Here is a 25,973-nt window from a genome sequence, read left to right as displayed (position 1 = left end):
CCTAAATAGTTAAAAAACTATGGGCCAGGCACAGTGGCTCACGCCTGTAATCCCAGCACTTTGGGAGGCCGAGGTGGGCGGATTACCTGAGGTCAGGAGTTCAAGACCAGCCTGGCCAACATGATGAAACTCTGTCTCTACTAAAAAATACAAAAATTAGCCAGGCGTGGTGGCACACGCCTGTAATCCCAGCTACTTGGGAGGCTGAGGCAGGAGAATTGCTTGAGCCCTGGAAGTGGAGGTTGCAGTGAGCCGAGATCATGCCATTGCACTCCAGCCTGGCAGACAGAGTGAAACTCTGTCTCAAAACAAAACAAAAAAAACTATGGTATATCCATACTGTGCGATACTGCACAGCAGTTTAATACTGTATATTGCTAAGTGAAAAAAAGCAAGTGACAGAACAATATGTTTTTTAAAAGCACAAAACTATATATTGCTCTATAAACATACTAAAGTACAAGTATGCAGAAACTGGTAACAGTGACTACTCTGGGGAACCGGGATGGATTGAAGAATAAGGGGAATTTTAGGTTTATCAATTTTGTTCGAATTTCTTTCATTGTAAGCATATTTGCTTGTGAAATTAAAAATGTGTGTATTTTAAGTGCTCTGATAGGAGGATGTGGAGGTTTGTGTGTGGTTATCCACACCTGGCCATTTTCAATGTGAACTTTGGGTTACTGCCTTTCCTATTGCCTTCTTTCCTTTGTGACAGGTGGGCTTGGGCATCAGCACGCTGCTGATGTATGTCCCAACTCCTCTGGCCGCCACTCACCAGTCAGGCTCCTTGGCTTTGCTCACTGGCACTCTTTGGCTGATGAATGAACTCCGAAGAGTCCCAAAATGATTCTTAGAGGACCAGCCTCCTGGGACTGTGACTGCTTTTGAGAGCTCTTCAGAGATCATAAGAACTTGGGCTTTTCTACGAGATGACCTTGACATACCAAGTGGTTTCCAAATGGTCAACTTACTTAAAAATCTTTTCCTGTTTTGAGATAGTCACTGGATCAAGAATGCATTAAGTGTGGTTACCCTAAATGTTCCCTTTTAAATCTGCTTTTCATGTTGAAAATCAGTTTTAACGTAGAGAAAGAAATGTCTGCCATTTGCTGCATAACAGGCTTTGTGTCAGGTTTTTCAGTGTTGGCAAGCTCTTGGTTCTACGTGGATGATTTCTGTCTCCTTGTTCTCCTGAGTCCTTAATTCTGCCTAAATAGAATTTCTTTATGATCTTAACTTCACTTCCATTAGGTGAAGATTGAAAGGATAGGATTGACATACCCAAAGTAGCCAGCTGGTCTTCAGCAAAAAAAAAAAAAGCTAATGTCTTCTAATATACTGATTTTTAGAAATGGAGAAATTGCAGATTTTGACAAGCTTAATGTGTATATGTAGCAAAATGGTTTTTAAGTACTTGGAAAAGAAGGTAATTGCCAAATAGTTCCATTTTTTTTTTTTTTTTTTTTTTGAGACAGAGTTTCACTCTTGTTGCCCAGGCTGGAGTGCGGTGGCGTGATCTCAGCTCACTCTGCAACCTCCACCTCCCAGGTTCAAGCGATTCTCATGCTTCAGCCTCCCGAGTAGCTGGGACTACAGGCACAAGTCACCATGCCTGGCTAATTTTGTATTTTTAGTAGAGAAGGGGTTTCACCACATTGGCCAGGCTGGTCTTGAACTCCTGACCTCAGGTAATCCGCCCATCTCGGCCTCCCAAAGTGCTGAGATTACAGGCGTGGGCCACCACGCCCAGCTAGTTCCTCTTTTGATAAGGCTGTTAACATTACAAGGTCAGAGAGAGGAATGGAATCGACAGTATAAATTGGTTCCTGAGAGGGTTTCCTAACAGCTTTGTAATAAGAAAAATATGGCCTTGATGGTGTAGTGCATGGACATCTACCCAGATATTTAAACAAATTGTTGACTGCTGAATTAATGTGATTTTGGTCTCTATTGATATTTCACGTCTTATTCAACTTTACTTTTAAAATCAGTGATTTGGATGAAGGCATCAGAAACATCTGATTTGAGGATGGAGCAACCCAATATTGCTAATATAATAGATGACAGTGGCAACTGAAAACAGTCCCAGAATGACCCCATCGAGATGAAATTAAACAGATTAGAAATGTAACATACTCATTGAAATTAAATAAGTTGTATAAGTTTGGGCTGAAGAAACCTGGCCTTATATCATTTCATATAAAAAAGACTTGGGGATTTTAGTTGTCCTCAGGTTCAATATGAACCAAGTAGTATTCATGTTGTTATTATATGATAACACAGAAAAATTAGTGGTACTTCAGGTTTTATCAGTAGAAGTGTCACAGCCATAGTCAGAATACCCCTAACATACTGCATTTCACTCTGGGTACCAAATTTAAGCAAGATATTGATGGCCACTAAGTGTGTATCCAGAAGAAGAGACCAGAATGATGAGGAGTCCAGAACCCCTGTCACACAGGGAATAGGTGAAGGAACTAGGGATATTTAACTGGAGCAGAGAACATCTGGGGAGAGAGCAAGATTCCTGTCCTTAAGAAGTTGAAGCCATCTCATGCAGAAGAGGGAATGAGCTTCCATTATGCTGCAGAGCTGGCAGCAATGGGTGAAAGTTGCAGGAAGTTAGTTTTAGTTCTGTAGAAGGCAAGAGTAGGGTAGACCAAATCAAATGCTCACTGGGGTCAGGCTGATGGAGACAGTAACACTGGCGAGCAGGTGCCCCAGCTCGGACTATACTGCTGAGTTCTGATCTGTTGCTGCCACTCTACAGGTCCAGGGTTGTTAGATCTTCTGGGTTTTTGTTTTGCTTTTTGAAATAAGGAAAATAAGTTTAAGTTTATTTTTCCTTGGATATACCTAGATTCCATACAGTGACAATACAAATACAAAGGAAGAACATCTGGATTTCATCCTTGACCTCATTTACAAAGCAAAAAGAGATGCTGGATTCAGATATAAATGTTTAATTTTGCAGTGTTTAAGTCACCAAATCTTCTATTTTTTAAAAATAAGCCACATATCTAGATTTTTCTGTGAAAGCTCTCAATTAAGTGTCGGGAACTAATTTCAAGATTTTAAAAAATGTTATGCAGGCTTAACATGTCTGAGAGCCATAAATGACCTAATGTTTCCCATTTTTAGTCTCTGAACTAGGATCTCAGTTCTCTTTCAACTCCAGTACTCTGTAAGTTTCTGTGACCTGTAGTGTACCATTCTCGGGTGGTGATATGGTTTGGATGTTTTGTCCCCTCCAAATCTCATGTTCAAAGTGTGACATTCAGTGTTAGAGGTGGGCCTAGTAGGAGGTATATGGGTCATGGGGGCAGATCCCTTATGTATGACTTTGTGCCATCCCGATAGTAATGAGTGAGTTCTCACTCTGGTTGTTTATGCAAGAGCTGGTTGTTTAAAAGAGCCTGGAACTTTCTCCTCTCTCGCTTGCTCTCTCTCACCATGTGACACACTGGCTCCCCTTCACCTTCTGCCATGATTGTAAGCTTCCTGAGGCCCTCACCAGAAGCAGATGCCAGCGCCATGCTTCCTATACAGTTCTATGCAGAACAGTGAGCCAAATAAACCTCTTTTCTTTCTAAAAATTGTCAGTATTTCCTTATAGCAATGCAAGCCGACTAACACAGGTGATTCTTAGCAAAACAGTTTGTCAGTTTTTCATAAATGCTGGACCCTGGCTGGGCTTATGCTATTGCCTAGAAGGGATTCCCAACTTCTCTCTTATTTGAATCTTAGAAAAATCCCAAAGCCCAAGCCTCATCTAAGACCAATTAAGTCACAATCCCTAGAGGAAGTAAAAGGCATATTTTTTAAGTTCCCCAGGTGATTCCAATGTGCAGACAAGTCTAGGGACCACTGGCTTAGGTCCTAATAGCCTAGTTACCTTAGAAAGTTCTGACTAGCTTATTCCCATTCCCTTCTAATTTCCACCCCACCTTATCATTTGATCTGCTATGTTGCTCCTGTTAGTATGTTAGTAGGATATGGTCTCTTCTGGATAGAATCCTTCAAAGAAAGGGAACTGTAGTTCCTGAGGCAGGTTCCCACACCATCCTCTCCTGATCCTCAAACCCAGGTTGTCCTTAGTTAATAACTGAGTCAGCAGAGGGCAGTATGACCCAACCCAAAGAACCATATATTAATGCTTCTACAGTTGCCTCCAAGGAAGTAGCAACTCGTGAGTAAGTTAAGGTTTCAGATGTTTTACTTCATTTTTCTTTTATTACAGATGATGAATACATTTGGAAAAACAACTGGTGGCATTTAGCTATATAACTGTATTATATCTATGAGCTTCTGGTGAATGATTATCTTAGGTTTTTTTTTTTGTATTTATGTTATTCCCAGCACTCCCAGACACATATCAAATATTGAATTAGTGAATGCATGAATGGAAAATGGATAATTACAGATTGATGTTCCAAATACCTTTTTCCAAAAAAACAAGTCATCACATACCTATAGGATTAAATAGATTTCCCTTAATATTTTCAAAGGTCTCTCTGCACTTATGTCCATTGTTTTTAAAACATGAAGGAAATTAAAACACATGGCTTTCTTAATCAGTCAACCTAGAATTTTTTGTCTGTAACTTAGACTGTCAAATACTATCTGTTGTAGCAGGGGTAATGACTAGCAACTCCCTAAAGCAATGTTGGTTGCAGAGATCAACACTGATAATCATGATTTTAGGATAACCAGTTTATCTACAGCTACCCTTGTGGTCCTGGGATGAATGGTGGGTTATATATCAGCATATGTAACACATATACCCATGTCCCTGCATAAGGGAGAATGCATCACCTCTCTAACACGCATCACACATTTTCCTCAACACTGACCTAAAATGTTTGTCAGTGAGAATTTTAAGAATTCAAAATTCAACAAAATTATTGTTTAATGTGAAGCAGTAGAAAAACAGTGTCTTAACAACTCCCCAAAGCAATGTAATACAGGCAGCCTTTGGTTTTTTAAAGTGTAGATCATAATAAAAAGATGTCTTTCACTACACTCTGCAGAGGCCATTGATCAAGGTAGAAATAAAGGGGGGAGTACACGGCATGTACTTCAGGACTTCAACTAAAGGGTAATTGTGGAATGAGAATTTCAAATACAACATAGTAACTGAAACACTAGAAACCAAAGTATGTGTCTGGGATCCCTGCTTGCAGAAAAACATTTATGAAGCTAGTAAGGGGCGGTCTTCACCAGCAGCAGGCCAAATGCCAGCAAGTGCTCTGTAGGAGGGGCCACTTAGGAAAGTACCAGGGCTGCCTTGGAGTGGAGAAGGAGGAGTGGCCACCAGAGGGTATACAAGTGGTTGCCCTTTAAAAGGAGAGGCTCAGGAGCAGACATGTCTTTATGCTAGCCTGAAGTCATGCATGTGTGGCTATATATATAGCCTGTGATTCAGAAAACTTTTCAACTTTGGTTTTCATAAAAATGGCAAGCAATGATGGATTACATTTTAAAAGTGAAAGCCCTTGTAGTATGAGTAATGATTCAGTTTTACTAATAAAAGGATCTCCGTATTGCTCAGATTTTCAGAGAAACAAAATGGTCAACTGGTGTGTTATTCCTTCCTCGTCCCTCTGATAACGGTACTGACAAACTGGAAAATAATGAAATATTAGAGCAAAAGAGAAATGTGTAATGACACAAGAGAAGTCTATTAGGATATAAGGAAGATAAGTAGACAGAGCAGGCTTAAAATGAAGCTTGAACAAGCCATCTGCAGAAACAGAAAACAGGGTAGATGGGACACCCAAACAGGGTGCCACAGCTTTCCAACTTAGATCCAGGTTATGAGAGAATGAGCCAAGAACACAACCTAAAAGTTTTCAATTTGAGGTATATTCACTGTTTGCTATTCTATAGTATTAATCAAAATATTATTGACTAATAATCCTGTTATTATTAATCACAACTTTTGGTTTTGAGTCTTAGTTTTTTAACAGCAGTATTTTTTGTAACACCAGGAAAATCCTCACAAGTTATTGCCCCTGGGGCTGGAATCTGGAGCTAGCGTCCCTAAGAGACTAATATGGGAGAATTTGAAACATCTGCTATTTCTACCATAATTCTTATTCCCAATCAACATTACACCACATACCACAGCAAAAAGGACAATTAGATACTAGTTTTGAATTAATTTGAAAAGTTTAAAGACAACAAAAAGAAACAGCCCTCTGTTTCTGTAACAGAGTCTGGAAACTGCCCAAGAATTACAACGAAGTTCTTTAATGAGGTAGATGTAATAGGCATTTATACCTTCATCTAGGCTGTAGTCATCTAATGAATTGCTTAGATGTTGTAGTAAAGGAAATTGTATAAAATTGTTTTAAAAAGATGTATAAAATTTAAAAGTACGAAAAGAAATACAGGAACAAGAATAGATGTAGTGAAAACTTGGCACTATTTCTGACAAAGTATTTTTTTCAAAGTTTATTCCTAAATGTGAGCAAAGCAGTCATAAATGAATGTCAGAAGCAGTTGTAAAGATGGGGCATGGTTAGTTGTGGCCAGCTGTTTTATAAAGAATAGATTCTGTTTATACTTGCAGAAAGATTCTGTTAATGAGCATTTCATTGTAGCTGACAAAGTAGTTGGGGTGTCTGTGTTACAGAGAAAACTGGAGCCTAGGAGGCCAGTCACTATGACTTTGCACATATTACAACTGCTCTAGGCCTCAGTTTTATCACCCATATAAATCAAGGGGGTTGACCAGAAGCTTTAAAACTCTTCTGAAATTTATTATGATTACTATTAGAAACTCTGTTCCCACCAACCTTATCATCAGGGGTTATGGATAAAATAGGAGGCTCTTTTGGGCAGCCTGGTCTTCTAAACCAAAGGACAAAATGCTCTTCCCAAAATCATATGATTTTTCTACCTCGTCTTCTGCCTTTAGTTTCTAATCTTGTCTAGCCTCTTTGTTTGATAGATGAGAACCGAACCAGAGATGGTAAGTGACTGGCCTGGGGTACCAGAGCTAGTAAATGACAAAGCCAGAACTAGAATCCAGGTCTGCTATTCGTTAAGCCTACTGTTCTTTCCCTTAAGTGATACCACTCACTTGTCTTTCATCCCTGACCAAAAAACAAAACATAAAACTGTGAGAAGCATCTGTTTAGATGATACCAGTGAGAAGTATAAATTATTTCAAAAATATAAATATGGATGTGATAATAAATGTTAATGCCTAAAAACACTAGCTTAGCAAGTGCATGGCAGACATTTTTCAGCAATCACTGGATATGATCATGAAGTTAAAGGAATCTCTTAGGATGAGGAGGGGGTGGGGCAGGATACTTTGGAAGACATTTGGAGAATAAATAGAAGATTGGTGGAAAGTGATGAAAATTTCCCAGACCAGAATAGACACTGTGGACCACTAGAGCAGGGAGGGAGAGAAGAGGGCATGGATTGAAGAACTATCTGTTAGGTACTATGCACACCACCTGGTGATGGGATCTGTACCCCAAACCTCAGCATCGCTCAATATACTCATGTAACAAACCTGCACTTGTACCCCCTGAATTTGTTCCTTGGTGTGGGAACAAAAGTTTCCCAGATTAAGGAAATTCAAGGAGCTAAAGTACAGAGAGAAAAAATGGTATAATTTGGCTTAGAATTAACTGCAACTTAAGTGAATGAAATGCCACATAAATGGGTATTTTACATATTTTTCATTATGTTCTTACGACAAGAATTTTGGGGAAAGTGATGGATTGTGCTATCACAAGACTAAAAAGCATCACTACAAGCCACGGACTCCTATTTTGACATTTGTGACCTGTCTCAGTAATAACAAGAGTCCTAAAACAGTTCAGGTTCATTGTCTCTGTTAACAAGAGTGGTTGGTAAGATTCAAAGGAACCAGTGGAATGTGAATTTTATGACACCATAATTATCTTCATGGGAGAACCACCAAAGTGCAGAAATGCAAATAGAAGAGAAATCTTTAAAAACCAAAGGGTATGGCAAGATAGATTTCTGCTCCTAGAAGCAAATTATTTTATTATAAGGAAGAAATATATTTAAGTAATTGGCCCTCAGCAAGGAGTAAGTGGCTTTTGTTTCTAGCTAATGAGATTTCACTTAAAATCTATTAATTGGGAGAAGAGAATAAACAAAGGAGCCCATACCAATAATAAATATTCATTTCTTCTGAGGGATATGACAAAATTTTCCTGGAACTCCTGGAGACCTTGCTCATGGTAATAAAGACAAGCCTAGATCCCATAATATTAAAGTAATGAACAGGAAATAACACATTAAACACTCCAAGACAAAATAAGAATAAGAAATACATATATATTGAAAAAGTGATAAATGTAGGTATCCTGAGATTCTCAACTATAAAAAGAACAGTAATAGCAATTTGAATAATACACATAAAATCCTTAAGAGTGTCTGCTACATAACAAAGGCATAACAAATAATGGCTATTATTACAGCCAGGATGAAGAATACTAATAAGAGCTTTCAAATTGGACCAACCACTACTTCCCTGTTTCAAGTTCATTTTTAGCACATGAACATGATCACTGTTAGCCAGTGAAGTAGCTTCTGACTAGATCATTGATTAGATCGCACAAAAAAAACAAAAATAGTATATGGAAACCAAGATGAGAGCAAAAGAAAACGTTACCTGAGTAGGCAGCTAAAACATATTTTGACATTATTTTTAAGCAACATTCATAAGGTTCACGGAGCACAGATAATAAAAGAAAATCAAAGCAATGTAGAAGTCTTAAAAACCAAAGGAAATTGCTATGAAAGAAACCCTAATGAAAGGTAAGAGATTTCCAAAGGAAACAGAGGGCAGGTGCCGTAGCTCATGCCTGTAATCCCAGCACTTTGGGAGGCTGAGGTGGGAGGATTGCTTGAGCCCAAGAGTTTGAGACCAGCCTGGACAACATAGGCTCCATCTCTAAAAAAATAAAATAAAAAATTAGCTGAGTGTGGTGGCGCACACCTGTAGTCCCAGCTACTCTGGAGTCTGAGTTGGGAGGACTGCTTGAGCCCAGGAGGTTGAGGCTGCGGTGAGCCATGATGTTGCACAACTGCACTCCAGCTTGGGTGACAGCATGAGGCCCTGTCTCCAAGAAAAAAAAAAGGGAACAGAGTCTTTGCATGCTTAATCCATGTTTATCTAATTTTAAAACAATACAAGACTGGTCATCTTTTTATCTACCAACCAAGGGTCAGTATACTTATTTTTATCTTAGTTTATTTCTAGGATGATCTTAATTTCTTTTTCCCTGTTTTATGAAGCATTTAGTTCCTTTCTGTTCCCAGTATGAAATTTATTTTTGAAGAATTCTACTTTTGTTTTCTTTAAAGCCAGGGACTTTTTCCCCTATTAGTCTAATCCCAGAAATCAAAGGTGACGAAAAGAAAAGAAAATGCTCCCAGCCGTGGGAGCATATTCATGGAAAGGACATTCAAGGCTACATGTAGGAAAGGGTAAAATATAAGAAAGATTCCATGCGGACCCTGATGAAGAGAAATCCTCATGCAATTTAATGGCTAAATGTGGAGGAGAAGCAAAGCTCTGGAAGGGTAGTGGGTGAAGATGTAATTATTATGGCTTTTCCTCTCGCTTCATTAATGGAAGTGCTGTTTGTGACTCAGCAGTCTCTTAATAGAGGTTCTGAAAGTTGCCAGATGGCTTATTAACAGATTGATCTATTCCAAATTTGCTCCCTTTCAGACATTCCAAGAGTCAGAAATTGAGAAACTTCTATTTCTCAGAAATAATTAATAAGAACTTTGATTTTGTTGCCTTTGCCCACTCTCCTGATTCTGTTCCCCTTTTCTTTAAAAACAACTCAAATATATTCCCCAAACTACATACTGATTTTAGCAGTGAAATGAAAGAACTCTCTTTGTATCTTCCTGTGTAAGGGCTCACAAAAACAGGCCCAGGGAACAGTTCAGACAAATCCAGGTTCCCAGTCCCCATCACAGTTTCTCCATCCTACTAACACACTTAAGGCTCAAAAAGCAAAATTAATGCCCAAACGGCCTGTGAGGCACATAAAAATGGAAAAATTTTCTATCCTCATCATACCAGGCATCAGATAAGATACTAAAATCTTCCACAGACCATTCATTTAGAAGGGGTTCTAACCTTTAAAATCATGTACTAACATCATCAACACTACGACAGGGATCTTGGATCACACCCATGATGGCTTCTTTGTCAAGTAAGCCAGGAAGTTATATCATTTTGGTGCCTGGAAATTCCTATGTGGTCGATTGAACTGCAAAGATCTTGGATCCCTGTTAAAGGCTGTGGATCTCCACATAAATGATATCTCTGTTACAGAGAAAGAAGGGGCTGCTGCACTTGCTAGAATGTCTCTGGCTTTGTATCAGATGCTACAAGTTTCATTTCAACCAGGCTTCCAGTGTGCCAAATGCCAAACTTCATGCTTTAGCAAGGGAAGAAAAGGTGAGATTCTAGGAACACACCAGACCTCTCAGAAGGAGTCAAAGCCTGCTTCACTTGGACAAAGCTTGGTCCCCCGTATTAGCACCAATCTCCTGTCATTTAGTTCCTCACAGATTAAATTATAGCTTCTCTCAGAGAAGACCTGGGTACGGAGAAGGAATTACGGTAGAAAGTAAAGTAGAAATTCCAAGGGCAAATATCCACAAGGTCAGACATCACAGCATCTGAGGCTATATAAGAAAGTGGAGGAATTCAACGAGCAGCAACTCGGGGGTGCTCAAGCTTCTCTAGTCCTGGTCCAGCCTCACGGCCCCACCTGTACTCCCATCATGGGCACCACCTCTTCAAGCCACAGCAAGTCCAATGGAGCTGAGGCTCGTGTTTGTCGGTGGTGAATTCGGCGTAGCCGCAGAAGGTATAGGACGATAGCCAGTAGCACCACCAGGATACAGGCAAAGAAGAGATAGTGGTTGTATACAAAGGAGAGACGGAACCAGTTACCATGGGCTTGTCGGACACCTTCCTGCCGAAGATCCCTAGGGAAGAATTAAGAATTTGTAGGTGGAAAAAATTGTTAAGTTTCAGAGGGAGACATTTACTGATTTGAAAGGCCCAGTAGTGTTATCACATTTATTCCATCCACATAAACATTTTATGACACCAGCTCCACAAAGCAGGCAAAGCTGAAGAACATCCCCCGCCCCAGGAGCCCTTCTGTGTCTTCCTTCCCACGGCCTCCAGAAGGGGCCTCCAGGCTTACACCCTCCAGAATCTAAGCCAAGATGGGAAGGCCTTTGAAATTGAATCCCAAAAAATGAACAGAAAGGCTAGATTGATCACCTGTAACATAAGTCTTAAAATATGGCTTATAAATACAGTACTAATGAGAATAGGGTATCCCCTGAATCCAATAAAGAAATCAGAGTGTGTCTAAATCCTTTTTTTAAAGTTGCTATGCAGCCAAGTGCAGTGGCACATGCTTGTAATCAAAGCACTTTGGGAGGCCAGGCCAGGAGAATTGCTTGAAGCCAGGAGTTCAAAACCAGCCTGGTCAACATAACAAGACCCCATCTCTGCAAAAGAAAAATCAAAAAATTAGCTGGGCATGGTGGCGAGCACCTGTATTCCCAGCTACTCAGAAGGCTGAGGCAGGAGAATCACTTGAACCCAGGAGTTCAAGGTTGCAGTGAGCTATGAACACGGCACTGCCACCACACTCAGCCTGGGCAACAGAGCAAGACCCTGTCTCAAAAAAATAATAAAAAATAAAGGTACTATGTTTCCTTAGGATCTAGGATATATCTAAATAAAGCTGTTACCTGATCAACTGTATTACAGTCAGATAAAAATAAGGCGATATGAAAACCAAGTGTAATGGTCCACCTGGCTAGAACAGAAGCCACTCTTCAGCAGTCCAGATCCAGATCTAGTTTTGTCTGGTTTGACCTGCAGTGTTCTTCTAGAATGCGAATCTCTAAACTGAAAGACTTCATAAAAAATATGGATTTCTGACTTTTCTGGACAGATGAGAACTGGCAAATGCTGGGACAGTGCTTGTGTGTGACAGTAACCAGCCCATTAACTGGGATACATGCTCCAGTTGTGGGCAACCCCCACCTAGCCCACTTCCCTCACTTCTGTCACCTGCCTGGCTCCTGACGGTATTGAGTTTAGAGGAACAGACATCAAAGATACAAAATTCATCTGAGTTTATCTGAAATAGTCCAGGGTACAGAGTACCTAAAAATTGTCCCAAATATCTGACAGTACATAAAGGTAAGGCATCAGGCTACCAGAGTTTGATGAAAGTAGCCCCTCTAAAAACATCTCATGTCCTTTATTCTAATTCTGACCCACCAAAAAGCCTTCTAAGTCAATGACACAATGTCTGGAGTGCCTCTGTATGTTATGAAAGATTGCTCTAGACATCCTACCCCTGTTCTTTAGTCAGATGTGTTTTCCAGGGTAACCCAAGAATGACATTTTAGCTTGTCAGTATCTTGGAAGCGATTAGTAAGAGCTCAGTCCTAAAGACTGGTTTGTCGTGAGTAAACAAATAAAGCTGGATTTCTGAAACAGCAAAGCTGAGACTCCAGACCAGTAATGCTCAACCTTCTTTCTGTTCGAGCATGCCTGGTAGTAACAGTGGCTCACATGGAAGTAAAGGAGTTTGTTTTTGTGAGGGGGTAGAGAGGAAGGTCACTTAAGACCTATTCTAAACTGGTTAAAAAAAGAAAGAAAGAAACCGATTCTGAGGCATCAACTGATATCCTCTGAGCTCAAGATACCAGATTGGTCAGTCTTACTTTACCTGAGTGGTAAGAATCGTGTTTTATATAGAATGGCTCCCAGCGTCCACTGAACCTCTCGGTCATACACCAGCTGGGCTGTCCGCAGGTTTGGGTAGTCATAGGGAAAGTGGAATCCTTCATGTAAGACTTGGTACATCCAAGCCGATTTAAAACACTGATATCTGTGTGACAAAAATAATTAAATTTTAAAAAAAGAGAAAAGAATTCTAATACTTTCCTTTGCAATAAGCCACTCCGTATTCCCACCAGTTATTAAAAGACCTACCTCCTCCCGCTTCACCTTCCTCACCTCTAAGTGGGTTATTTCTAAGTCAGCCTACTTATCTTGTGTTTACCACAAAGGCAATAATGATACTGTGGCTGTGTTTTTCTTTTTCTTTTTTTTAAGAGTCCCTATCTTCAGAGAGCATATTAAAATATCTACAAATGTAATTATATGATGTTTGGGATTAGCTTCAAAACAACCCAGTTGAAGTAAGAGGGGGACTGTGGATGGGAAAACAGATAAAAACAAGATGGGCCAGGAGCTGATAAATGTTAGTAGGAAAGCAGGGTGACAGGTACACAGGAGTTGATTACACTATTCTAGTTTTGTTTATGTTAAAACAATTTTTTTTTTTTTTTTGAGACAGTGTCTCACTCTGTCACCCACGCTGGAGTGCAGTGGCGCGATCTCAGCTCACTACAACCTCCACCTCCTGGGTTCAAGCAATTCTCCCTGCCTCAGCCTCCCGAGTAGCTGGGATTACAGGCACCTGCCACCAAACCCCGCTAATTTTTGTATTTTTAGTGGAGAGGGGGTTTCGCCATGTTGGCCAGGCTGGTCTTGAACTCCTGAACTCAGGTGATCCACCCACCTCAGCCTCCCAAAGCGCTGGGATTACAGGCGTGAGCCACCATGCCCGGCAATGTTAAACAATTTTTAACTAAAACATTTAAAAATGAAAGGACCAATGAACCATACTGGCAAAATGTTATTTGTTGAAGCTGTGTGATAGTTACATGAGGGTTTATGTTGCTATACTCTCTACTTTTCTATATGTTTGATATTATCTATAATACAAAGTTTAAAAAAAAATCACTTTTGGCCGGGCCTGGTGGCTCATACCTGTAATCCTAGCACTCTGGGAGGGCGAGGCAGGCGGATCACTTGAGCTCAGGAGTTCAAGACCAGCCTGGCAACATTGCGAAACCCCGTCTCTACAAAAAAATACAAAAATTGGCCAGGCATGGTGGCAAGTGCCTATAGTCCCAGCTACTTGGGTGGCTAAGGCAGGAGAATCGCTGGAACCCAGAAGGCGGAGGTTGCAGTGAGCTAAGATCGTACCACTGCACTCCAGCCTGGGCAACAAAGTGAGACTCTGTCTCAAAAAAAAAAAAAAAAAAAAAAAAAATCACTTTTGTTGTCAAATCACTTGATGAGAACTCTGTTTGGTAACCACTGATTTCTTCTGGCTTTGCTATAATAGGCTCACTATTTTGGCCCCTATCCCTCAGAAAATCAAGTCTGGAATAATCAAATGCTCCCTCAACATGAAATCTAATCTGCATTATTGCTCACTCTCCATTATAATCTGCCATCTAGATTTTAAGTCCACATCTAAGGAGGAAAGGGAAGTAACTTACTTGAGTCGATGCTCATCTGCATGTGATGAAAAGAGGCCATTCTTGAATCTCTGAGTTAGTACCGACCAAGCCATGCCACAGTAATCCTGGATCAACCACAGAGAAATAGTGCAACATGAATTTGGAGGCAAACTCTCTACCTTCCCCACAGTCACAGCTGTTCCATTTCTAAAGTTACTTGTGGGCTACCAGCTGACAAAGGAAAACAGAAATGGTGTTTTCATTCGCTAAACACTGCGTCATACCCCTGTTTATTCCCGTCATCCCATGTCTAGCACCAAGCCAGCTTGATGTGGCTTCTGAGCCTCTTAGGCTTCAGAGGGGCTGAGGTTAGGACTAACAAATAGCAACGTCAAAAGACAAAGATAGTTTCATTCTACTCCACATAGGACTGACATGAGCAGGGAGAGCAGATGGAAGAGGATGGTTAGAAACCTGTCATTGGCCTCCCTTGGTGTTGTAATTCTCACCAAAATAATCATTCCTTTTGGTTTGTTCAGTAAACTAACATTTACTGAATGTCTGCTATGTGCCAGCTGCTGTTCTAGATGCCAGGGAATCATGCAGTAAATAAAACAGACAAAAATTCGTGTCCTCAGGAAGCTTACATTCTAGTGGTAGGAGACAGACAATAAACACACACACACACACACAAACACACACACACACACGGTACGTTGGATAACATAAATGCCCAGGGAAAAATAAAGCAGGAAAGGGCAACAGGTAATATGGGGAGCGTTGTCATTTTGGATAGAGTGGTCCCAGAAGGTGGCTCTGGGAAGATAACGTTTGAGTCAAAGTTAAAAAGGTAAGGGAAAAAAATCGCTCTTTTACCTGGAAAAGATAATATGTTAAGCCCAATAACTTGAGCCTTTTGGTGTTCAAGGGAATAGAATTTGAAGAAGTTTTGAGATAAGAGAAAGAGTCAGGCCATGGATAGTTAGGGAGCTCTGGGCTCCAGAAAAAAAGGGAGCATGAAGGTCTTCCTGGAGGCTGGAGAGAAAGGAGCAAATATAAACCAGGTGTCCCACAGTATTTCTTAAGGACTGTCTTTTGGGAACAGAATAGTACAGATACTGCAGATATTATTCTGCTGGAGGCCTTACACTAAGAGAACCCTAGAGAACTGTAAGAAAGAAAGAGAAAGGTAGGCAGGGAAGAAGGAGGGAAGGGAGGGAGGGAGGGAAATATGAGGAGAGGCTGGGTACGGTGACTCACGCCTGTAATCTCAGCACTTTGGGAGGCCAAGGCGGGCAGATCACATGAGGCCAGGAGTTCCAAACCAGCCTGGCCAACATGGCAAAACCCCATCTGTATTAAAAATGACAAAAATTAGCCAGGCATGGTGGTGGGCATCTGTAATCCCAGCTACTCGGGAGGCTGAGGCAGGAGAATCACTTGAACCCGGAAGGCAGAGGTTGCAGTGAGCTGAGATCGTGCCAATGCACTCCAGCCTGGGCTACAGAGCGAGACCCCATCTCAAGAAAAACAGAAATATGAAGACAGATTCTCCCATTCGTTTCTCTGATGAAAAAGATAGAGACACGCAACAATTCAAAGAGATGGCCCTAAATAAAGCAGAAAATGATAGAAAGCTGGCTAAACTTTCATCTGTCCAGGTACCAGTGATTTAAACTTATATGATGCTTAAGTCCTATATATGCTCAGAGTGAATTTTTACTCCTCTATTTTAAATCTAAACAAACTTCCATCCTCATTGCTTTTTACAACATCTAATATTCCCAGGGACCCCATACCACTCTGCCTCTTAATACCTCAAACCAAAAGAAAGATGGACTTGCCCCTCTGGGTGATATCATCTCCAAAAGCACATTACAACAGAGAATAGCTAGCGAGAGGAAAAATACTGGAGGTGACATTTCTTGGGCATAAACATTAAACAAGACTATTGGAAAGTTGGAAGAAAAACCATTAGCCAACACAAAAATTTTATGCCTGGGTAATAATTTGGGTGATATGACATCCATGGAAAATAAATTTAGTTAATTAGAAGGCAGTACAGCATAGCTAGATCCTTAAGTTCTCTGAGTCCACTTCCTCATCTGTAAAATGAGGGTTCAAAGGGCTCCTGCAAAGAACAAGTGAGATTCTGTAGCAAAGCCCTTTGCACAGCACCTGGCACAGAGTGAGGCATTCAATAAATGGCTGCTGCCAGCATAAGCCATGTTTATCATTAATAATTTACCTGAGCAGCCTTGGCAAATGTTGGCCCATGGTAGCGGCCACCAATGCGCAACACATCCTCTGTACAATAAAAAAACTCAGAGAAGCCGTAGAACTCGCTGTTGTTGAAGTCAATAGGCGATTGATAGATGCCATTGAGTGAGGCCTGGCTGGTGTTGGAGCGAGCCAGCAGGGGGCTCAGCATTGCCCCACAAGACACCCAGTCTCCTCTTCCTCGGACATGTAAGACTTGGCTGTTCCTCTCCACCACATCTGTGAGTCCCACTGGCAGGCAGGGATCCAGAAATGGATTGTCGGGACTCAGACCTGTCTTCTGACCCAGCAATCTGCCACAATGACAAAAACAAACAAACAAAAAAACACGTCATGCCTATATTCAACCTAGTCTAAGAAACACAATGTGCATCAGAAATATCTTACTACTGGTTTTCATGATATCTCTAGAAACGAGGATGGAGTGCAATTTCATCACATAAACATTTAACTTCAGCAAGTTAAATTTAGAAAAAAAAAAGAGAGGAATATGGTGATCAATTCTGTTCGACGTTTTAGTCAACATGTGTATTTCCTAGTCTGTAGTGAAATTGGAGATGTGAATCTGCTGTTCTCCATCTGGTCTTCATTCCCACGTACCTCCTAAAAGTACAAGGACCTTATCATGCGGAGTGTGGTTCTAATGTTTAAAAATACAACTGGTAGGGGGTGAGGTGGGAAGGGCTGTGGGGAGAGATTCCTGAAGAGCAGACCATGGCAGTGGCCCATGTGCAATGGCTGGCAATGGTGATGGAGCCCATGCCTGCCTCTGAATGAGCAGTGCTGGAACAGAACAGGCACAGCACCAGCTCCAGGAAGCCACCTGCAGAGCCTGGAGCCTCTGAGTGGGGAGAAGACTGGAAAGCTTTGATTCCCACCGTGGCCGTAACACAGGTCCAGTTATTTCGAGTTTACACTTGCCTAGCAACCATATTCTCATTCCTCAAAATGATGAGTATGAAGATCTGTCCAAGGACAGAAATTAAGTTGGGGTCCAAGTAACTTTGCCAATTGCAGTTAATTATTCATCAGTTCCTAAACAGACAGATGTTGAAGAGTGGACTTCTTAGAATGAGGATGCACCCACAGGTGTAAAGACCGAGGGTGAGAATGGAATGAGGCAGTACAACAGAACACTTTACAACAACTGGAACCGACTATTTTAAGGATGTGACACCAACTGTAAGGAAAACTTAGAAAATTGTTATTGAGAAGAGACAATGATCATTTTGCCATCTCAGGAAACAGGTTAATAGACTGGCAGCTACACAAGATATGCCTTTTACTCATCAGTCACCTGAAGTAGGTGACTTAGCTACTTGGCAAGAAAATACCAACGCATGGGAAGAAGAAGATGCAGTCTGGCAAGAAGTAGTTTGGAGGCAGCAGAAAACAGCAGACAGAAAAGAAAGGAGTAGAACAAAAGAAGAAAATGGAGAAGGAAGCACAGCAGCTAATGAAGAAGGAAAACCAAAACTGGTGTGAAACTTTCAAAACAAATGATCTTCAAACATCATGGTGCCTGCAGGAGACACCTGAGCACCTCAACCCAAGCAATGTTTGTATAGATTTAGGAGTACTTTCAGAATACAAACACACCACTTGATTTTAATGCATTAGTCAATCATCCAGGGCACCAGGATTCTCCCAAATCACCTTGAACTCCTAGAGACTAAGACTTACAAAAACAAAATAGACTTATGGGACAATATTTTCTTCAACATGCTATAAATATAAGATAATTGATTGCTGTGGATAAATTATTACAAACGGGGTATACCGATACCTCTTCAAGCTAGTGTTCGTAGCTAAATGGTTAAGTATACGTAGGTAAGTGTGTTGTTTGCTTAGTATCAGCCCTGCCCTTTCATCTGTGGTCCTTCTCTCCGTGACTGGGTTTCTCACCCTTCTGGTTACCTAGGCTAGACCCTCAGCACTGCTGGCCATCCTCCCTGCCCTACCTACACCACCACAATCAATCATCCAACTATTTAAACTGGTTTCATTCCAAAATTTTGTGTAAATTTAATGATGGAAAAGAACTCTGCTTTCTCTTATGCTTTCCTTCAATGTGCTTAATGATAAAATAAATAATTTTACAGACTTAAAAAACAAAAAAGAAACAAGAAATCCCACCACTGTTTGTACATTAAGGTCTAACTACTTCATCTGGTACTCAAATGAAGAATCTGTGATCTGTCCAATGCTAAAGGAAAAACTGACTATTATGAATTTGATGAGAGACCATTTTAAAAGTTAATTTTAACTACGCTTGCTTTTTATCTTTTAGACATACTACAGAACTGAACTCTCACAAAAGATGCAACTGCACTGTAATTCAACAAACATCTCTTGAACACTTCCATGCAGAAGGAACTGCTAGCAGCTACACTATATATTGTACATTTTAAATTGGCAATTTAATTCATCTCCCTTTTCCCATTATGTCAGGTCTGAATATGGGAAACAGCAAGAGATCACAATAAGCTACTGTACTTTATGAGTCCTAATAACAAAGATCAGAATGCACCCTCACCCAGAGTGGGACTGCTAATAGAGGTCTTTAAGAGATGCTACCCCATTGGCAGGGGTAGTCAGAAAGAAGGAGGAAGCAGGGACTTATCTGTCTTAGGATGTGAATATTTCTCCCTAATATCTGCAGCCTGACATTATATTTCAGAAACTCAGATTCCATATCAAATGTACCTGTTTTTGTTAAGAGTTTCATTCAGAACAAGGTCTTCGTAGCGCTGCCGGGCAAAGTTGCCTCCGAAACCCAGAAAAGTTGTGACATAAACCCTGTACACGTGTTCAGTGTGTTGCACATCACAGCCCAGGTTGAACTCAGCCAGCAGGATCTTGGCAGCTTCTTCCTATAATACAACACCAAGAGAAAAAAGGGAATTTTAGTTTTGGTTGCCTTCTAGAAAGCTATGGCATTGCTAATACACGAGGCTTCATTTCTATGACTACTCTTTAAAACATCTTAAGCATTCTTTCATCCTCATAGCATTATTTTAAACAAAGACACAAAATGACAAGACTGCACTAAAAGGTACAAATTAGACACTAAATTAAAAACTAAATATGAAATTAGAAACCCAAAACACTATCTGTAGTTATATAGGAGGTAGAATTACTACAGATATCATTTTCTCACATGTATTTTTCTGTATTTTCCAATTCCCCACAATGGGAATGTGTTATTTTAATAGGAAAAAATCGTTTAATAAACATAAATTTAAGGAACTCTGTGGATCATCATAAGATCTATTCTGTGGCCTTTTCTTTTTCTTTTCTTTTCTTTTCTTTTTTTTTTTTTTTGAGACAGAGTCTCACTGTGTCACCAGGCTGGAGTGCAGTGGTACGCTCTCGGCTCACTGCAACCTCCGCCTCCCGGGTTCAAGCAATTCTCCTGCCTCAGCCTCCTGAGTAGTTGGGACTACAGGCACATGCCACCATGCCCAGCTAATTTTTGTATTTTTAGTGGAGATGGGTTTCACCATGTTGGCCAGGATGTTCTCGATCTCTTGACCTCATGATCAGCCCTTCTCAGCCTCCCAAAGTGCTGGGATTACAGGTGTGAGCCACCGTGCCCGGTTCTGTGGCCTTTTCTAACTTTATCCAAGAAGCCCTAAGGTTCCTTGTGACAGGTTTGGGGATTGGGAAAGTTCAATTTTATTGTACCTCCAATGAAAAGGTGCTATATTTTTTTCTTGAACCTCAAGGGCAGAGGCTGAATTAATCATATTCCTCAGCTCATCCCACATTATCATGGCAAAGCCTCTCTTTTACTTTATTTATTTATTCCCTTTTATCTTCATACTTAATCTCATTCCACTCTCTGCCATGGGCAACCATTCTAATGTGTTATGTATAATTTTTGTATATATGTATTATTATAAAATGAGGATTCTTGTTTTGAATGTATTTTTTTAATTTGTGAAAATACCATTGTGCCCTGCAATTTCACTCCAAGGTATATACCAAGAGATCCAAAAACTGGGCTGGGCATGGTGGCTTATGCTTATAATCCCAGCACTTTGGGAGGCCAAGGAGGGTGGATCACTTGAGGCCAGGAGTTCGAGACCAGCCTGGCCAACATGGTGAAACTTCGTCTCGACTAAAAATACAAAAATTAGCCAGGCATGGTGGTGGGTGCCTGTAATCCCAGCTACTCAGGAGGCTGAGGCAGGAGAATCGCTTGAACCTGGGAGGCAGAGGTTGCAGTGAGCCGAGATCGTGCCATGGCACTCCAACCTGAGTGACAAGAGTGAAACCCCATCTCAAAAAAAAAAAAACAAAAAACAAAAAACAAACTTATGTACATAGAAAAATGTGTATATGAATGTTCACAGCAGCACTGTGCATAATAGCCAAAAAGGGAAAACCACTGAAATGTTCATCAGCTGATAAATGGATAAACAAAATACAGCACGGTTGGTCATACAATGGAATGCTGTTCAGCCATAAAAAGGAATGAAATACCCATACCACGAGATGGCTGAACCTTGAAAACATTTTGCTAAATAAAAGAAGCCAGACGTAAAACGCCACATATTGTATGATTTCATTTATACAAAATGTCCGGAATAGGCAAATCCACTGGAGAGAGAAAGTAGATGAATAGTTGTCAGGGGTAGGGAGAGGAGAGAATGAGGAGTGACTGCTAATGGGAAATGAGTGGGGAGTGAATATAGGGTTTCTTTTTGGGGTGATGAAATGTTCTGGAATTCAATAGTGGTGGCTGCACAACTTTGTGAATGTACATAACTTTGTGAGTTGTACAAAAAAATATATTAGGCATTCAGGATTATTTAAAATGTTTTAAATGCCATTGTCTCACAGTTTCTTTCATTTTTACCAAGCACTAAGATTCATCTTGAAGAGCCATTATATTGCTATGTGTAATTACTTTTTCTTTCTTTTTTTTTTTGAGATGGGGTCTCACTCTGTCACCCAGGCTGGAATGCAGTGGTGCGATCTTGGCTCACTGCAACTTCTGCCTCCCAGGTTCAAGCGATTCTCCTGCCTCAGCCTCCTGAGTAGCAGGGTTAGAGGTGCCTGCCCATCCTGCCCAGCTAATTTTTGTATTTTTAGTAGAGATGGGGTTTCACCATGTTGGCCAGACTGGTCCTAAACTCCTGACCTCAGGTGATCCACCCGCCTTGGCTTCCCAAAGTGCTGGGATTACAGGCGTCAGCCACCGTGCCCGGCCTGCTATATGTAAATCTAATTTGTTGCTTGCAAGTATGCATTCTGTACCAGTGTTGCTTTCCATAACCGTGTTCCTTTCTAAATCTGCACACACACAAAAGTCATTTCTTTAAGACTTGAAGCCCCAGTCCCACTTGTCACCTATTTCTTAGTATCAGATCCATGCCTTCGTTTTACCTGTTAAATACATACTAACGAATATAGACTAAAAAGTATCACAACCTAGTTAGTCCCCCACATTTCCAACCCCAGCATGAAATTCTCTGCTGACTGCTAAACTCACATTTCCAACAGTCCTGTGGATATTCTGACATATATGTTCCTTGGGTATCTTAAATTCAATATATCCAAAATTGAAGTCATTAGTTTTACAACTTCTGAACTAGAAGACCAGATAGAAGCTCTCATCCAGATCTCTCAGGACAATACTGTTTGCTTAATATCACCCCTGCCCTTACCCCTGTTGCTCTTCTCTCAGTGACTGGGTTCCTCAGTCTTCTGGTTATCTAGGATAGATCCTCAGCACTGCTGGCCATCCTCCCACCCTACTCACACTACCACAATCAATCGCTCAATTACATTGGTTTTTCACTCCAAACTATCCCCTGAAATCCATCCCCTCCCTTTCATTTCCACTTACTTTGTCTAACTCAGCCCTTTATTACTTCTCACTCAAGGTTCCGTGACCTATATTCTTTCTCCTACTGACACAAAAATTCTTTCACTACAAAAAGATCAGATCACAGTCACACAATTAACATCATCACAAAACTCAGAGCTGAGAAGGACCTTCACAGTTTGATTATTTTATAAATGAAACTGAGGCCCATGTGACTGCCTTACTCAAAAACCTTTGGTGGTTTTCCACTATCTATGGAAATAAAAGCCAGTCCCCCTATGATAGCACTCAATACTGCTCATGATTTAGCTCCATCTTATCTTCCCAGTCTTAGCTACTAGCACACCTGAAAATCCTATACTGCAAAAGGCTATTCGTCATTCCCTGGACATTCTGGCCTCTGTGCTGCTTTTTCTGTGCCTTTGTACATAGTGTTCCCTCCATGCAGGTGGCCTTCCCTCAGCCTCCACTCTGCAAAAAAAAAAGCCTACTCTCATCCAAGGCCCAGGTAAATACTTTACCTTCCATGAAGCCAGAATGGCTCCCATTCAACTTTGCAAACCAAGTTGGCTGCCAGTCCCCATATTGCCACAGCTCTCTGTTTAAACCAGATGTTCTCAATGATGGGCAATTTCCACCCTGCCCCACACATCTGGTAATGTCTGGAGACACTTTTGATTGTCACAACTGGAAGGGGGAGGGTTGTTACTGACATCTGGTATAGGCAAGAGATATCATATGATGCATGGGATAACCCCTGATGACAAAGAATTATCTGACCCAAAATGTCAAGAGTGCCAACGATGAGAAGCCCTGGTTTAGATCAAGTTAAGCACTGCTACAGTCTCCCTGATATCACAAGCTGTCTCCACTGACAGATAAATTATAAGTTTTTAGGGACAGTGTAACTCACATGTCTATTCCTTGTACATAATATTGTCTATTCCTTGCACATAATGGGTGTACATAATAAGTGTACATAATGGCTGTACAAAAAGTGTCTGTGTAGGATGAAACTTCTCCCTCAAAATACATTCTTTACATTCTAGTGGGGTAAGGATTATTAGAAGGCCCAGAATGGAATCATCAGTAAGGGGAAAGGGAATAACATTTATTGAACAATAGATATGTATCAAATACTGTGCTCCAGAATGTAAATGCATTATCATGTTTATCCTCAGCAATGGCAGGAGATACCTAGTATAGTTATAATTGTTAAAATGTATCGAACACTTATGCTGGACAGTTTGCTAAATGCTTTACAAACATGGTATTATTTCATCCTCATAACTTTATGAGGTAGATACTATTATTATCCCTTTTTCACACAGGAGGAAGCTGAGGCTCAGAGAGGTAACCTACTCAAGATAACACAAGCTAGCAAGTATGTGAACAAATATTTAGAGCCAGGTAGGTTGGTCTAAGTCCAAAGACAGTGTCCTTCCTTCTCAAATACTAGCATTCCTAGCAACTAAATTTCCCTAAAAGGTAAAGTACCTGCTTTGCAGGAAGGACAGAGGTTGAGGTAGGAACTTCATAAGCAATTTGGAGAGAGGCTCCTCCCATATCCAGTATCCCTACTGTCCTTCTCCGTCCTGCTGCCAATTCCTGGGTAGCCTCAGCATCTGATTCTGAAATAAATAAGAGAACAAAAAGGCCCTAGTAATTAAAAAATAAAATTAAGTAAAACCCCCAAAACAGCAATCCCTTGAAAATTTGAAAGCAGGCAGGTGCCATGGCTCACACCTGTAATCCCAGCACATTGGGAGGCCAAGGTGGGAGGATTATGTGAGCCGAGGAGTTCAAGACCAGCCTAGGCAACATAGTGAGACACTCTCAGAAAAAAAAATTTTTTTTTTAATTAGCTGGGCATGGTGGTGCACACCTGTAGTCCCAGCTACTCAGGAGGCTGAGGGCAGAGGATCATTTGTGCCCAAGAGTTTGAGGCTGCAGTGAGCTATTATCGCACCACTAAATTCTAGCCTCAGTCACAGAGAACCTGTCTCAAAATAAAAAAAAAGAAAGCAAACAAGTATAGTAACTGAATCAACTGTATATTACACAAAGAATAATTCTTGCAAATTACTTAAACATGACATTTTGACTATGTATCCCTAGTAGGATATAGCCTAAGGACAAAAGAAACAGATATCTTAAGCTACATTGCAGTAGTCTTCTTTGTTAACAATATTATTGGTTTTATTATTTAAAAATTATGAAGGGAGACCGAGGCAGGCAGATCACAAGGTCAGGAGTTCGAGACCAGCCTGACCAACATGGTGAAACCCTGTCTCTACTAAAACACAAAAATTAGCCGGGCATGGTGCTGCACACCCATAATCCCAACTACTCAGGGGGCTGAGGCAGGAGAATCGCTTGAACCCGACAGGCGGAGGTTGTAGTGAGCCGAGATTGCACCACTGCACTCCAGCCTGGGTGACAGAGCAAGACTCTGTTTCAAAAAAATAAAAAATAAAAAATAATGAAACATATTGTGGAATAAAACAAATAAATGTTTATGTTGATATCTTTAGGAACAAAGATTCAGCATAACAGAACAAAAAGGATATAGGTATAAAAATCAAATAAATTAATAGCACCCTATAATCTTACATATGAGTCAGAAATATGACTATGAACTCATTTATTTTTCTCTTTCTAAAAAATACATATTTCCTAGCTGTGTTCACTGAAAGGCCTAGAAGCAATGATATCCCAGGAGTAATGACCACCTGTGGTATCTGGACCAATAATCTCTAAATACCATCTTTTACTAAAAGAAACCAGGGCTCCTTTAAAAACAGGCCAATGCCAGGTCTAGGGTAGAAAGTATACAAGATGACCCTGGAATACATTGCTGTACCAGATAGCAAGGGGAATATAAAAGAGTATTGGGGTCATATTAAAAGGATACAGGAGCCAACCTAAAGATGCTCCTTAAAATAGTAATAATGTGATGGGCTCTAATGCATCTAATATATTAAAATCCATGAGTTCATAATAATAATTAAAACGTTTTTTTCCACTGGTTACCTTTGGAAGTTGCTAGACACCAACTCATTATTCAGAAATGTGATAAATAAAAAGAATCAAGGATTTATTCTGTCTTTCCCATAAGAACTATATGTCAGGGTAACCAAAGAGTTGATCAAGAAAAGTTCATTACATAAAAATTCTAGCTGTTAAATGCAGAAGGAATGACAGAATTAGAAATATCACCATTTTGCAATCTCTAATGAAAAACATGTCCAAGCAATGATCACAATTGGCTATTACCACCATTCCATGAAAAGCAGATAAGGAATTTTAATACTAAGTTAGATCAGGCTGATAATACTTGAACTCTCAATACCTGATCAGTCTGAGCATGACAAAAAGTGAGTCAACCAGACATTACAAAACTCCTGATGTGAGTAGTGGAAAACACACAGCGCCTTCTATGATTTAGTCTTGCAGATGGAATTGAATCTGAGTCTAATCA

The 25,973-nt window shown here is 40.5% G+C and overlaps 2 protein-coding genes and 1 pseudogene across 11 annotated transcripts in view; 2 read left to right on the top strand and 1 right to left on the bottom strand.

Moving 5' to 3' along the window:
- Positions 1-19,369, top strand: part of COX15 (cytochrome c oxidase assembly homolog COX15) — a 36,456-nt gene extending 17,087 nt beyond the window's left edge. Inside the window, exon 9 of one of the 4 annotated variants that reach the window (XM_019034841.4) lies at positions 18,947-19,369. In XM_019034841.4, coding sequence (XP_018890386.2) covers positions 18,947-19,012 — 66 coding nt within the window. In that variant the 3' untranslated portion in view covers positions 19,013-19,369. Of the gene's footprint in view, positions 1-718; positions 3,600-18,946 lie in introns of those variants that run through there. The other 3 variants (XM_004049932.5, XM_055352729.2, XM_063710405.1) reach the window with 3 other exon arrangements.
- ENTPD7 (ectonucleoside triphosphate diphosphohydrolase 7) overlaps positions 1-25,973 on the bottom strand; it is a 66,102-nt gene that overhangs the window by 9,960 nt on the left and 30,169 nt on the right. For 2 of the 7 annotated variants that reach the window (XM_063710401.1, XM_063710402.1), the window contains exons 8-14: positions 23,990-24,123; positions 19,363-19,529; positions 16,625-16,949; positions 14,416-14,501; positions 13,898-13,989; positions 12,789-12,950; positions 8,312-11,013 (exon numbers count right to left, since the gene is read on the bottom strand). In XM_063710401.1, coding sequence (XP_063566471.1) covers positions 10,805-11,013; positions 12,789-12,950; positions 13,898-13,989; positions 14,416-14,501; positions 16,625-16,949; positions 19,363-19,529; positions 23,990-24,123 — 1,175 coding nt within the window. In that variant the 3' untranslated portion in view covers positions 8,312-10,804. Of the gene's footprint in view, positions 1-8,311; positions 11,014-12,788; positions 12,951-13,897; positions 13,990-14,415; positions 14,502-16,624; positions 16,950-19,362; positions 19,530-23,989; positions 24,124-25,973 lie in introns of those variants that run through there. The other 5 variants (XM_031015034.3, XM_055352727.2, XM_055352728.2 and 2 more) reach the window with 3 other exon arrangements.
- Positions 17,147-18,376, top strand: LOC109028449 (receptor-binding cancer antigen expressed on SiSo cells-like; annotated as a pseudogene).

This window comes from Gorilla gorilla, chromosome 8 (assembly GCF_029281585.2).
Source record: "Gorilla gorilla gorilla isolate KB3781 chromosome 8, NHGRI_mGorGor1-v2.1_pri, whole genome shotgun sequence".
Classification (NCBI taxonomy): domain Eukaryota; kingdom Metazoa; phylum Chordata; class Mammalia; order Primates; family Hominidae; genus Gorilla; species Gorilla gorilla.
This window is presented reverse-complemented; position numbering and strand designations above follow the sequence as displayed.